The 15130-nt window shown below is 45.9% G+C and overlaps 1 protein-coding gene across 1 annotated transcript; it reads right to left on the reverse strand.

Annotated features, from left to right (window-relative positions):
- Positions 1–451: 451 nt before the first annotated feature.
- Positions 452–9739, reverse strand: LOC142193562 (3 beta-hydroxysteroid dehydrogenase/Delta 5-->4-isomerase type 1-like). Its single transcript, XM_075262535.1, has 3 exons — positions 9583–9739; positions 6818–6982; positions 452–1260 (listed from the first exon to the last, which is right to left on the reverse strand). The coding sequence occupies exons 1-3, from the start codon at positions 9737–9739 to the stop codon at positions 452–454; spliced, it is 1131 nt and encodes a 376-aa protein (XP_075118636.1).
- Positions 9740–15130: the final 5391 nt, after the last annotated feature.

A 15130-nucleotide genomic window follows, 5' to 3' on the forward strand; every position in this document is an offset into this window, starting at 1 on the left:
GCAGTATGTGAGAGAGATAGGACATAGGGAGCGGTATATGCAAGAGATGGGACATGGGGAGCCGTAGGTGAGAGATGGGGAGCAGTATGTGAGAAAGATGGGGACATGGGGAGCAGTAAGTGAGAGAGATAGGACATAGGGAGCGGTATATGCAAGAGATGGGACATGGGGAGCAGTATGTGAGAGATATGGGACATGGGGAGCAGTATGTGTGAGAAATATGGAGACATGGGGAGCAGTATGTGTGAGAGATGGGGCATTGTGAGCACTCCCCCGGACCACCAGGATACTTACACAGAGGACACTCGGAGTCAAGCATTTTTCAGAGATCTCTTTATTGGGTAATATAAATGAATCAGGATGAAATTTGAGGATTTCCAACCGGCGAGGTTTGCCTATATTTGTGGTCTCGCCCAGGCTGAACATCTCCAGCCCCCGTTGTCTCCACTCTCTACTTCTTTTTCATTTCCTCCTTGCGTTGGAGTAGTATGGTGGCCATCCAGGTAGTGGTCAGCCTCCTGGCCTCTTCCCAGCTATAGCGGGGCTTGTATCCCATATCCTTATGGGCTTTCTTGTAGGAGAAGGTGAAGGTGGTGTTTAGGAGGATTAGTAGGTGTCTGGTGAGTGGTGGAGCAAATCTGAAGAAAGGACGGAGAAGGAAACTGACCAACTCCATCACAGAGGCCACAAAGTAGAGCAATGGATAGGGCATGGCCAGCCTGTCCTCCACCTCCAGGCCCAGCTCTCTGCCCAGGGCATGGTTCAGGTCAGAGTAGCTCATGTGGGGGGTGTCATCACAGATGTAGTAAAAGTTTCCTGCTATCTTCTGAGCAGTGCCTGGGCCCATCATTGCCCGTGCCGCCAGAACATGGGCCCATACCACATTGCCCACATAGACTGGATTGGCTAGCGCTTCTTTCTTTGAGATTCTGTGGAAGACTCCCCGATTTTGGAGCGCCTGGTCAAGGTGCAGCTGGAGGAACTGAGACCCTTCTCCAAAGATATAGGTGGGCCGCAGTGAGCAGGTCACCAAGGATCCTCCATTTTGGAGTTGACGACCATTGGCCTGCAGCACGGCCTGCTCCGCCTGACGCTTGCTCTCTCCATAGCAGAAGCCTAGTGTACTCTTGTAGACCAGCCCTTCATGACCATTCACTATGGGGTCCCCGTTAGTATTGGGCCCCACGACCTCCATACTGCTGGTGTAGATAAAGTACCGCACGTTGTTCTGGACACAAGACTCCAGGAGCAACTCGGTACCTGGAAGAAAAGACAAAAAGACTAGATGTTACTACGAGGACAAATGAACATGACCTCTATACTGAACCCGCTGAGGCTGCTCCGACATTCCCTGCAGCTTCACTCTCTGCCATTACCCGCAGGTAACTATTTATTATTATTATTATTATTATTATTATTTATTTATATAGCACCATTAATTCCATGGTGCTTTACATTATTATATTAATTCCATGGTGCTTTACATTTGGGGGTTACATACAATACACAGAATATACAGGTAGATATAATGCTAACAGTGACCGACTGGCACAGTGGGGTAGAGGGCCCTGCCCCCGAGGGCTTACAATCTATGAGGGAAGGGGATAGAGACAGAAGGAGATGGGGGAGACTGTACAGATGGCGGTGCAGTGATAGTGTTATTGGGGGGTGTAGGCCTTCCTGAATAGATGAGTCTTCAGGGCCTTCTTGAATCCTGTGATTGTGGGGGTCAGTCTTATGTGTCTTGGTAAGGAGTTCCAGAGTATGGGGGATGCACGGGAGAAGTCTTGGAGACGGTTGTGTGAGGAGCGGATGAGAGCAGAGCGGAGTAGGAGGTCATTGGAGGATCTGAGGTTACGTGTGGGCAGGTAGCAGGAGATAAGGTCGGAAATATATGGAGGGGACAGGTTGTGGATCGCTTTGTATGTTAGTGTTAGTAGCTTGAACTCAATTCGCTGGCCTATAGGTAGCCAGTGGAGGGACTGGCAGAGGGGAACAGCTGATGAAGATCGGGGGGTGAGGTGGATTAAGCGAGCAGCGCAGTTTAGGGTGGACTGGAGGGGGGCGAGGGTGTGAGCCGGGAGTCCATGCAGAAGGGTGTTGCAGTAGTCTAGGCGGGAGATTATGAGGGCCTGGACAAGCATCTTAGTAGTTTTCGGGATGAGGAAGGAGCGGATTTGATGGATGTTCTTGAGTTGGAGGCAGCAGGAGGTGTTGAGGGCTTGAATATGTGGCTTGAAGGATAGTTCAGAGTCCAGGGTTACCCCAAGGCATCGGGCCTGTGGGACAGGGGTAATTGTGGTTCCATTAACTTTGATAGATGGGTCAGGTGGTGGGGCCATACAGGGTGGGCTGAAGATGATAAACTCTGTTTTCTCCATGTTGAGTTTGAGAAAGCGGGAGGAGAGGAAGGAGGCTACGGCCGCTAAACAATCTGGAACTCTGGCCAGCAGGGAGGTAATGTCTGGTTCAGAGATGTAGATTTGGGTGTCATCGGCATAGCAATGGTACTGGAAACCATGAGATTCTATGAGTTGGCCCAGGCCAAGGGTGTAGATGGAGAACAGGAGGGGTCCTAGGACGGAGCCTTGGGGGACACCTACAGAGAGAGGGCGAGGTGAGGAGGTGGTGTGCGAGTGGGAGACGCTGAATGTGCGGTCGGTACGCTGAATGTGCGGTCGGTACGCTGAATGTGCGGTCGGTTGTACCATGTTATTAAGTTGTTACTAGGATAGGGGATAACTCCATGATCAGTGGGAGTCCGAGCACTGGGTCCGCACCAATCCCATGGGGCTTTTCTGCCCTGATGGAGCAGCAGGCCAAGTTTCATACAAAACTCAACTGTTTCCAGCAATCCCATAGAGAATGAATTGAGCGGCAGCGCACATGCTCGGACTGCCAGTTCATAAGGACGGGAGAACAAATCTGTTATGTCCACTTTTTTCCCCCCAAACACTCAGCTTTGCTACATCCACTCTTCCCCACACTCAGCTCTACTTCATGAACTTTCCTGCACACACTTAGCACCGCCATCTTTGTGTAGCCCTGCACAGATTCTTTGATGCATGTAACTGATCACATGACATCATTAAAGGCCCTTTTTCCCAATTTCTCATCTTGACTTGTGACCTCCCACCTAAGGCCTTCACACAACCACCCAGGGAGTTGTCACCCAGTTTATCAAACAGTGTCCTATTCTACTAATAGAGGTCAATTAATAACTTGGCAGAATGAATTTAATATACTCCACTGTAATATTTACATGCTGAATGGCTGTACTGACTAATATCTTATATATACAACGTGTTACAAAATATTATGCAAATCAGATAGAAGTGTCAGAAAGATGTCATTTTTTTGTTTTTCCATTGAACTCATTAATGGTTTTGTGTCTCGTGATCATTAGTTTGCCAGGTGAGCCCAACTGAAGGAAACTACTTAAGAAGGACGTTCCACATTATTAAGCAGCCTCAGGTTTCATCAATATGGGAACGAAAAGGAATCTCTCTGTGGCCGAAAAGCCTCAAATAGTACAACGCCTGTGACAAGGGATGAAAACATTAGATATGTCATGAAAACCTAAGTGTCATCATCGTACTGTGAAAAGATTTGTGGCTGATCCAGAGCGCAGATGGGTTCGTGCAGATAAAGGCAGAAAGAGGAAGGCTTCTGCCAGACAGATTCATCAGATTAAGAGAATGGCTGCTAAATTAACATTACAAAGCAGCAAACAGGGATGTGAAGCTGTCAGTGCGAACCTCAAGATGAAGGATCCTCCAGGCTTGCAGTGGTGTATAAAAGCTATTATTCGGCCACCCCTAAACAGGGCGCACAAGCAGAAACAGTTGTCGTGGGCCCAGATATACATAATTGATTACTGGTGAGTGCCGGGCAACCCTGGATGGTCCAGATGGATGGAGTAGTGGATGGTTAGTGGATGACTGCCATGTCCAACAAGGTTGTCCCGTCAGTAAGGAGGAGGCGGAGTCATGTTTAGGGCTGAAATCATGGGGAGAGCTGGTGAGCCCCTTTAGGGTCCCTGAAGGTGTGAAAATGATCTCTGCACAATATATAGAGTCTCTGACTGACAACTTTCTTCCATGATACATAAAGAAGAACGTTCTGTAGCAAAATCATCTTCATGTAGGACAATGAACCATCTCATGCAGCAAAGAAGACCTTGGAGTCATTGACTGCTATGGGCAAGAAAGGAAAAAAACTCCAGGTGTGACCGCCATCCTGCCCTGACCTCAACCCTATGGAGAACCTTTGGAGTAACCACAAGAAAAAGATCTGAGGGTGGGAGGCAGGAGACATCAGAAGAGCAGCTCTGGAGGCCATTCTGACAACCTGCAAAGAAAATCAAGCAGAAATTATCCAATAAATTCAAAAATTCACTTTGAATTGAATTGAAATTCAATGGATAAAGAATTGTGAAGATGACATCACAGAAGGCTCCTCTGTTATCCAGTGACATCACAGAAGGCTCCTGTGTTATCCGGTGACATCACAGACGGCTCCTCTGTTATCTGGTGACATCACAGAAGGCTCCTCTGTTATCCAGTGACATCACAGAAGGCTCCTCTGTTATCTGATGACATCACAGAAGGCTCCTCTGTTATCCGATGACATCACACAAGGCTCCTCTGTTATCCGATGACATCACAGAAGGCTCCTCTGTTATCCAGTGACATCACAGAAGGCTCCTCTGTTATCCAGTGACATCACAGAAAGCTCCTATGTTATCCGGTGACATCACAGAAGGCTCCTCTGTTATCCGATGACATCACAGAAGGCTCCTCTGTTATCTGATGACATCACACAAGGCTCCTCTGTTATCCGATGACATCACACAAGGCTCCTCTGTTATCCAGTGACATCACAGAAGGCTCCTGTGTTATCCGGTGACATCACGGAAAGCTCATGTGTTATCTGGTGACATCACAGAAGGCTCCTCTGTTATCCGATGACATCACAGAAGGCTCCTCTGTTATCCGGTGACATCGCAGAAGGCTCCTGAGTTATCCAGTAACATTACAGAAGGCTCCTCTGTTATCCGGTGACATCACAGAAGACTCCTCTGTTATCCGGTGACATCACAGAATGCTCCTCTGTTATCCGATGACATCACAAAAGGCTCCTCTGTTATCCGATGACATCACAGAAGGCTCCTCTGTTATCCGGTGACATCACAGAAGGCTCCTCTGTTATCCGGTGACATCACAGAAGGCTCCTCTGTTATCCGGTGACATCACAGAAGGCTCCTCTGTTATCCGGTGACATCACAGAAGGCTCCTCTGTTATCCGGTGACATCACAGAAGGCTCCTCTGTTATCTGGTGACATCACAGAAGGCTCCTCTTTTATCTGGTGACATCACAGAAGGCTCCTCTGTTATCCGATGACATCACAGAAGGCTCCTCTGATATCCGGTGACATCACAGAAGGCTCCTGTGTTATCTGGTGACATCACAGAAGGCTCCTCTGTTATCCGGTGACATCACAGAAGGCTCCTCTGTTATCCGATGACATCACAGAAGGCTCCTGTGTTATCTGGTGACATCACAGAAGGCTCCTCTGTTATCTGGTGACATCACAGAAGGCTCCTCTGTTATCCGGTGACATCACAGAAGGCTCCTCTGTTATCCGGTGACATCACAGAAGACTCCTGTGTTATCCGATGACATCACAGAAGGCTCCTGTGTTATCTGGTGACATCACAGAAGGCTCCTCTGTTATCTGGTGACATCACAGAAGGCTCCTCTGTTATCCGGTGACATCACAGAAGGCTCCTCTGTTATCCGATGACATCACAGAAGGCTCCTGTGTTATCTGGTGACATCACAGAAGGCTCCTCTGTTATCTGGTGACATCACAGAAGGCTCCTCTGTTATCCGGTGACATCACAGAAGGCTCCTCTGTTATCTGGTGACATCACAGAAGGCTCCTCTGTTATCTGGTGACATCACAGAAGGCTCCTCTGTTATCCGATGACATCACAGAAGGCTCCTCTGATATCCGGTGACATCACAGAAGGCTCCTGTGTTATCTGGTGACATCACAGAAGGCTCATGTAGGTAGACCGGTCTCTTAATGCTGCAGATTCTACAAATCACCATTTTACAACCTATAAAATGTTTATAATTTCTGTTGTGCAGAATAATTTGGAACAGGGAAAAAAAATATCATTGGGAAGTTTGTCCAATAAATGTGATTTATCCTGTAAGGGGAGAAGATCTGACCATGAGACTGACGGCCATGACACCCGCATGTAGGAGAATCTCAGCAACACATCAGCTGTCTAGTCATTGCTGATCCTGCCCAACCACACTGTCATCATTATCAGCAGCTTCACTGGGTACTGCCCCCTACTGCTAATGGAAGAGTCTGACAGTACAACCCAGGGAGGGAGCAGAGAAGGAGCGGAGAGTCCAAAGGGAGGTGAGTACTGAGATACCACTCACTCCCTGGGCTACACTCACACACATATACATCTATACATATTATACTCACACAATACTCATATATACAGAATATACAATGCACACTACATTCAGCTGTATACATAGCTATAATACACTTACTACACTCATCTGTATACACATTACACGCAGTAGTCTCTAGATCACGCTACAACAGCCAGCAAGAATTTCCAGCTGTTGTAACTTACTGGATGTACAGACATAAGGGGGGGGGGGGGGGGGGGGGCATGACTTCCAGAGACCCACATTCTGTGCCCCCCTCCTAATTCACAGTGCCCTCCCCCATCCTTATAACACCGGCTTCTCCCTCCAGTATATTTCTTGTATAATCCTCACCATGAAGGTTGATGGACATCAGGGTCTCCTTGTTGACGCGGCCAATGGTATCTATCATGGCTGCTGTGTGTATGACCAGGTCTACTCCCTGGCAAGATCTGAGTAGGAATTCTGGATCCCGGATATCTCCTTCTAGAACCTTCAGTGGGATCTTGCTCTGGAACCCTGAGAAATACACAATCCATAGGGATACAGTGAGTGCAGCGAGGCGTCCTCTCTGTATATAGGGGACATAGACATGCAGTGTGCAAGCTATAGAAAGGACAGGGGAATACAATCTATTACTATCTGTTATCAGCCATGTCAGGAGAGGAGAGGCCGACTGTAGGACAGGAGAATACAATCTATTACTATCTGTTATCAGCCATGTCAGGAGAGGAGAGGCCGACTGTAGGACAGGGGAATACAATCTATTACTATCTGTTATCAGCCATGTCAGGAGGGGAGAGGCCGACTGTAGGACAGGGGAATACAATCTATTACTATCTGTTATCAGCCATGTCAGGAGAGGAGAGGCCGACTGTAGGACAGGAGAATACAATCTATTACTATCTGTTATCAGCCATGTCAGGAGGGGAGAGGCCGACTGTAGGACAGGGGAATACAATCTATTACTATCTGTTATCAGCCATGTCAGGAGGGGAGAGGCCGACTGCAGGACAGGAGAATACAATCTATTACTATCTGTTATCAGCCATGTCAGGAGAGGAGAGGCCGACTGTAGGACAGGAGAATACAATCTATTACTATCTGTTATCAGCCATGTCAGGAGGGGAGAGGCCGACTGTAGGACAGGGGAATACAATCTATTACTATCTGTTATCAGCCATGTCAGGAGAGGCCGACTGTAGGACAGGGGAATACAATCTATTACTATCTGTTATCAGCCATGTCAGGAGAGGAGAGGCCGACTGTAGGACAGGGGAATACAATCTATTACTATCTGTTATCAGCCATGTCAGGAGAGGCCGACGGTAGGACAGGAGAATACAATCTATTACTATCTGTTATCAGCCATGTCAGGAGAGGAGAGGCCGACTGTAGGACAGGGGAATACAATCTATTACTATCTGTTATCAGCCATGTCAGGGGAGGAGAGGCCGACTGTAGGACAGGGGAATACAATCTATTACTATCTGTTATCAGCCATGTCAGGAGAGGAGAGGCCGACTGTAGGACAGGGGAATACAATCTATTACTATCTGTTATCAGCCATGTCAGGGGAGGAGAGGCCGACTGTAGGACAGGGGAATACAATCTATTACTATCTGTTATCAGCCATGTCAGGAGGGGAGAGGCCGACTGCAGGACAGGAGAATACAATCTATTACTATCTGTTATCAGCCATGTCAGGAGAGGAGAGGCCGACTGTAGGACAGGAGAATACAATCTATTACTATCTGTTATCAGCCATGTCAGGAGGGGAGAGGCCGACTGTAGGACAGGGGAATACAATCTATTACTATCTGTTATCAGCCATGTCAGGAGAGGCCGACTGTAGGACAGGGGAATACAATCTATTACTATCTGTTATCAGCCATGTCAGGAGAGGAGAGGCCGACTGTAGGACAGGGGAATACAATCTATTACTATCTGTTATCCGCCATGTCAGGAGAGGCCGACTGTAGGACAGGAGAATACAATCTATTACTATCTGTTATCAGCCATGTCAGGAGAGGAGAGGCCGACTGTAGGACAGGGGAATACAATCTATTACTATCTGTTATCAGCCATGTCAGGGGAGGAGAGGCCGACTGTAGGACAGGGGAATACAATCTATTACTATCTGTTATCAGCCATGTCAGGAGAGGAGAGGCCGACTGTAGGACAGGGGAATACAATCTATTACTATCTGTTATCAGCCATGTCAGGGGAGGAGAGGCCGACTGTAGGACAGGGGAATACAATCTATTACTATCTGTTATCAGCCATGTCAGGAGAGGAGAGGCCGACTGTAGGAAAGGGGAATACAATCTATTACTATCTGTTATCAGCCATGTCAGGAGAGGAGAGGCCGACTGTAGGACAGGGGAATACAATCTATTACTATCTGTTATCAGCCATGTCAGGGGAGGAGAGGCCGACTGTAGGACAGGGGAATACAATCTATTACTATCTGTTATCAGCCATGTCAGGAGAGGAGAGGCCGACTGTAGGAAAGGGGAATACAATCTATTACTATCTGTTATCAGCCATGTCAAGAGAGGAGAGGCCGACTGTAGGACAGGGGGATACAATCTATTACTATCTCTTATCAGCCATGTCAGGAGGGGAGAGGCCGACTGTAGGACAGGAGAATACAATCTATTACTATCTGTTATCAGCCATGTCAGGAGAGGAGAGGCCGACTGTAGGACAGGGGAATACAATCTATTACTATCTGTTATCAGCCATGTCAGGAGAGGAGAGGCCGACTGTAGGACAGGGGAATACAATCTGTTACTATCTGTTATCAGCCATTTCAGACTGCCGTGTTCTGCAATTGGGTCTGTTACGTGGATATAACCCCAGATCTGCGGCATTTACGGCTCACCATCTGTGGCGCCCATTGGGTTTTTCTGTAACTCCCATACACATGGATAGATGTGGTTGGGTCTCCATTACTCCTGACGGCAAATAGCAATGGAGGGATCCTGACACTCCCTATAGGATCCTGTATATATGCCATATGTTTTTCAGCTGGGTATTCCCCTTATAACTGATCTGATGAAAGCCCTGACCAGAAGCATTAGCAGAGGTCCCCTTTATCCCCAGATAACACTTACGGTCACAGGTCTGGAGGAGTTGGCCGCTCAGGGTCTTATCCATGACTCTGAGTTCTCCCAAATCTTCTTCTTCCAGTAACATCTGCACAATCCGATGTCCTACAAACCCGCTGGCACCTGTCACCAGGCAGGAGACTCCCGACAACGTGCCGCTCATGGTGACTGCAGAACTTTAGGATTGTCAGGAGTCAGAGGAGTGTGGACGGGGACATGGAGGAAGAGGAATCACAACGCTGAACCAAACCACACTACAGCAACCTTTAGGGATGTTCAGAGCTATATGCGAGTCACCCCTCCATGCCCAGCCCCCCCCATCCATCTGAAGGTCGGGACAGTAGCCTTGACTGCAGGACTTCTTCCAACTCCGTAGGGCTCCGGCTATCTGGACCAGCAAGGCACAAATATTAACATTGTGATTAATTCCTGCAGAAATAAGTGAACCCTGAGAGCGAGACTTGTGTGTTCAGTATTGAAAGTCCAGGAGTCATAGACAGTATATATCAGTTTCTGGGAAAGCTGGGTCACAACTGCTATGTGAACTGTAATGGAACAGAATATTGAAGGAAAAGGCGAATGATTCCCAGACTGACATTTACGGGGGGATTATTTCATCAATGGACAATTTATTTATTCTTATTTGGCAGAATAAATGTCATCCAAAGTGCAAAGACTATAGATACAGCTGACTAAGAGGGAGTATACAGGCGCTACAAATATAAGGAAGGTGTACATGCATTGTACAGTATGGAGACACATGTAACCTGCTATCTGAATGCTCACATACAGCCCCGAATTATGCCACTAAACAGTGCTCAAATAATACCGTCATCCAGTGTAAAATACTACTGCCACATAATGTCCAAATAACAGCATCATATAGTGCTCATGGACCGAGATTTATATTCAGTACTAGTAATACTGCCATTCTTTGCCAAATAATACTCCCACACTGTGTCCATGTATTAATGATATTTGTAGTGTGAATAATACTGCCACACCCTACCCAAATAGAAGTATCACATAATACCGCTATTCAGTGCATAAATGATACAATAATGATATTTATAGCAAGAATAATACCTTCACACAGTGTCCAAATAATACCACTGCATCATGTACTACAGTCAAACAATGCCAAATAATATGCCTATACAGTGTCCAAATAATAGTCTCATATACTATCCACATAATATTAATATTTAGTGCCTAAATAATACATCCATACATGGTCCATATGGGTAAAAATACCGAGCCAGGACAAATATTCCCATACAGGGTCCATATAGTAAAGATATTCATTACTCAAATAATACTGCCATATTGTGTCCAAATAATAGTACTATATACTATCCATAAAATACTGCTTCTATGTGGATAGTATATGACAGCACCTTAGTAATACTGCCAGACAATGCCTAAATAATACCTCCATACAGTATCATTATAATAATATTCAGTGCAGGAGTAATACCGCCACTCATTGTCCAAATAATAGTACTGCATCATGTACTACTCAATTAATACTACTATTCATTTCCTAAATACTGGTGAAGAACAAGTATCCCTCCATACATATAAGGCTCAGTACACGCCTCGCCATGTGTTGATCTTTGCTGTATCCATTTGAAAATCCGCAACTCAAAAAATAAAGTGAATTATAAAAAAACGTCTTGATTTATTAAGGATTCGTAACCCTGTGTGCTCACAATTTGTATTGTTAACGCTTGACCTGTAGATGTGTAGGTGTGGGACAGGTCTGAGGTTTAGATGGGAAATTTCTTCTCTAATAGCCCATCTCTCCACAATATGCCCAGGACAAGCCCCATACGGGGTTAATATTCATAGGCAGGGACAGACACTATTTCATTGTCTTCTTATTTCTTGTCCCTGTCATGAAACAATGAATCTACTGCAGAGCGCTCACACTGTCACACCAAGAGAAGAAAAGGACAAGGGGACGAGATAATGCACACGGGAACTAAGACCTTTTGTTGCTGTGAATATCCAAGATTAAGGGTGGAAAGAACTGTAATGAGGTCCAGAAGCAGGTATGTCTATAGGGACCTGCGGACAAAGAGAAAGATACCGTCACTCCATCCAACCAGTGTCCCATACTACCGTGAGCCTGCCTATATAGGCCACATATTCCTTCCCTGTATTTGGAAAGTCCTCCCATGTCCTGCACTTACAGTCCTATGAAAAAGTTTGGGCACCCCTATTAATCTTAATCATTTTTAGTTCTAAATATTTTGGTGTTTATAACAGCCATTTCAGTTTGATATATCTAATAACTGATGGACACAGTGATATTTCAGGATTGAAATGAGGTTTATTGTACTAACAGAAAATGTGCAATATGCATTAAACCAAAATTTGACCGGTGCAAAAGTATGGGCACCTCAACAGAAAAGTGACATTAATATTTAGTAGATCCTCCTTTTGCAAAGATAACAGCCTCTAGTCGCTTCCTGTAGCTTTTAATCAGTTCCTGGATCCTGGATGAAGGGATTTTGGACCATTCCTCTTTACAAAACAATTCAAGTTCAGTTAAGTTTGATGGTCGCCGAGCATGGACAGCCCGCTTCAAATCATCCCACAGATGTTCAATGATATTCAGGTCTGGGGACTGGGATGGCCATTCCAGAACATTGTAATTGTTCCTCTGCATGAATGCCTGAGGATTTGGAGCGGTGTTTTGGATCATTGTCTTGCTGAAATATCCATCCCCGGCGTAACTTCAACTTCGTCACTGATTCTTGAACATTATTCTCAAAAATCTGCTGATACTGAGTAGAATCCATGCGACCCTCAACTTTAACAAGATTCCCGGTGCCGGCATTGGCCACACAGCCCCAAAGCACGATGGAACCTCCACCAAATTTTACAGTGGGTAGCAAGTGTTTTTCTTGGAATGCTTTTTTTTTTTGGACACCATGCATAACGCCTTTTTGTATGACCAAACAACTCAATCTTTGTTTCATTAGTCCACAGGACCTTCTTCCAAAAGTGCTTTTGCATACCTCAGGCAACTCTGTTTGTGGCGTACGTGCAGAAACGGCTTCTTTCTCATCACTCTCCCATACAGCTTCTCCTTGTGCAAAGTGCGCTGTATTGTTGACCGATGCACAGTGACACCATCTGCAGCAAGATGATGCTGCAGCTCTTTGGAGGTGGTCTGTGGATTGTCCTTGACTGTTCTCACCATTCTTCTTCTCTGCCTTTCTGATATTTTCTTGGCCTGCCACTTCTGGGCTTAACAAGAACTGTCCCTGTGCTCTTCCATTTCCTTACTATGTTCCTCACAGTGGAAACTGACAGGTTAAATCTCTGAGACAACGTTTTGTATCCTTCCCCTGAACAACTATGTTGAACAATCTTTGTTTTCAGATCATTTGAGAGCGGGCTGTCCATGCTCTGCGACCATCAAACTTAACTGAACTTGAATTGTTTTGTAAAGAAGAATGGTCCAAAATCCCTTCATCCAGGATCCAGGAACTGATTAAAAGCTACAGGAAGTGACTAGAGGCAAAAGGAGGATCTGCTAAATATTAATGTCACTTTTCTGTTGCGGTGCCCATACTTTTGCACCGGTCAAATTTTGGTTTAATGCATATTGCACATTTTCTGTTAGTACAATAAACCTCATTTCAATCCTGAAATATTACTGTGTCCATCAGTTATTAGATATATCAAACTGAAATGGCTGTTGCAAACACCAAAATATTTAGAACTAAAAATGATTAAGATTAATAGGGGTGCCCAAACTTTTTCATAGGACTGTATGTAGTTTTACTCGTTCCTACAATTTACCATCCCGAATTTACCCCTGATGAGCCATTGATGTATGGCGAAACGCGTAGGTAGGGGTGTATTTTCTTTATGTAGGATTATATATGACTCATAGCTGGACAAAGTGAGTACTACACTATAGTGTCCGTACTCACATAATACTGCACTATAGAGTCTGTACTCACATAAAACTGCACTATAGTGACTACACTCACATAATGCTGCACTATAGTGACCACACTGCATGTGTTATACTCCTTTCCTCGCCCACGCGGTTCTCTCTACTCCTGGGCAATGCCACACACAACGTCCTGATGAAAGGGTCACATTGAAGATACGAGATGATGATGTCAGAACATACACAGAGGAGGGGCAGTGACAACTCTAGGCCATCCATATAAATCTTCATGGACATAAATCACCCTAAGGTTACACAGTGACGTGTGGTCATGTGACACGTGTTTGCACTATTACGTTACTACATTTCACAACCACCCAACAATCAGCAAAAATCCAACTCTGCAGGATATCAACACCGCGACATTCACTGTAGTGACTTAGTTTAGGAGTCTGGTCTGGGGTCTGTATTAGTTTAGGGGTCTGGTCTGGGGTCTGTATTAGTTTAGGGGTCTGGTCTGGGGTCTGTATTAGTTTAGGGGTCTGGTCTGGGGTCTGTATTAGTTTAGGGGTCTGGTCTGGGGTCTGTATTAGTTTAGGGGTCTGGTCTGGGGTCTGTATTAGTTTAGGGGTCTGGTCTGGGGTCTGTATTAGTTTAGGGGTCTGGTCTGGGGTCTGTATTAGTTTAGGGGTCTGGTCTGGGGTCTGTATTAGTTTAGGGGTCTGGTCTGGAGTCTGTATTAGTTTAGGGGTCTGGTCTGGGGTCTGTATTAGTTTAGGGGTCTGGGGTCTGTATTAGTTTAGGGGTCTGGTCTGGGGTCTGTATTAGTTTAGGGGTCTTGTCTGAGGTCTGTATTAGTTTAGGGGTCTGGTCTGGGGTCTGTATTAGTTTAGGGGTCTGGGGTCTGTATTAGTTTAGGGGTCTGGTCTGGGGTCTGTATTAGTTTAGGAGTCTGGTCTGGGGTCTGTATTTTTTTAGGAGTCTGGTCTGGGGTCTGTATTAGTTTAGGGGTCTGGTCTGGGGTCTGTATTAGTTTAGGGGTCTGGTCTGAGGTCTGTATTAGTTTAGGGGTCTGGTCTGGAGTCTGTATTAGTTTAGGGGTCTGGTCTGGGGTCTGTATTAGTTTAGGGGTCTGGTCTGGGGTCTGTATTAGTTTAGGGGTTTGGTCTGGGATCTGTATTAGTTTAGGGGTCTGTATTAGTTTAGGGGTCTGGTCTGGCATCTGTATTAGTTTAGGGGTCTGGTCTGGGGTCTGTATTAGTTTAGGGGTCTGGTCTGGAGTCTGTATTAGTTTAGGGGTCTGGTCTGGGGTCTGTATTAGTTTAGGGGTCTGGTCTGGAGTCTGTATTAGTTTAGGGGTCTGGTCTGGGGTCTGTATTAGTTTAGAGGTCTGGTCTGAGGTCTGTATTAGTTTAGGGGTCTGGTCTGGGGTCTGTATTAGTTTAGGGGTCTGGTCTGGGGTCTGTATTAGTTTAGGGGTCTGGTCTGGGGTCTGTATTAGTTTAGGGGTCTGGTCTGGGGTCTGTATTAGTTTAGGGGTCTGGTCTGGGGTCTATATTAGTTTAGGGGTCTGGTCTGGGGTCTGTATTAGTTTAGGGGTCTGGTTTGGGGTCTGTATTAGTTTAGGTGTCTGGTCTGGGG

The sequence above is a fragment of the Leptodactylus fuscus genome, chromosome 2 (genome assembly GCF_031893055.1).
Source record: "Leptodactylus fuscus isolate aLepFus1 chromosome 2, aLepFus1.hap2, whole genome shotgun sequence".
In the NCBI taxonomy this organism is placed as follows: Eukaryota; Metazoa; Chordata; class Amphibia; order Anura; family Leptodactylidae; genus Leptodactylus; species Leptodactylus fuscus.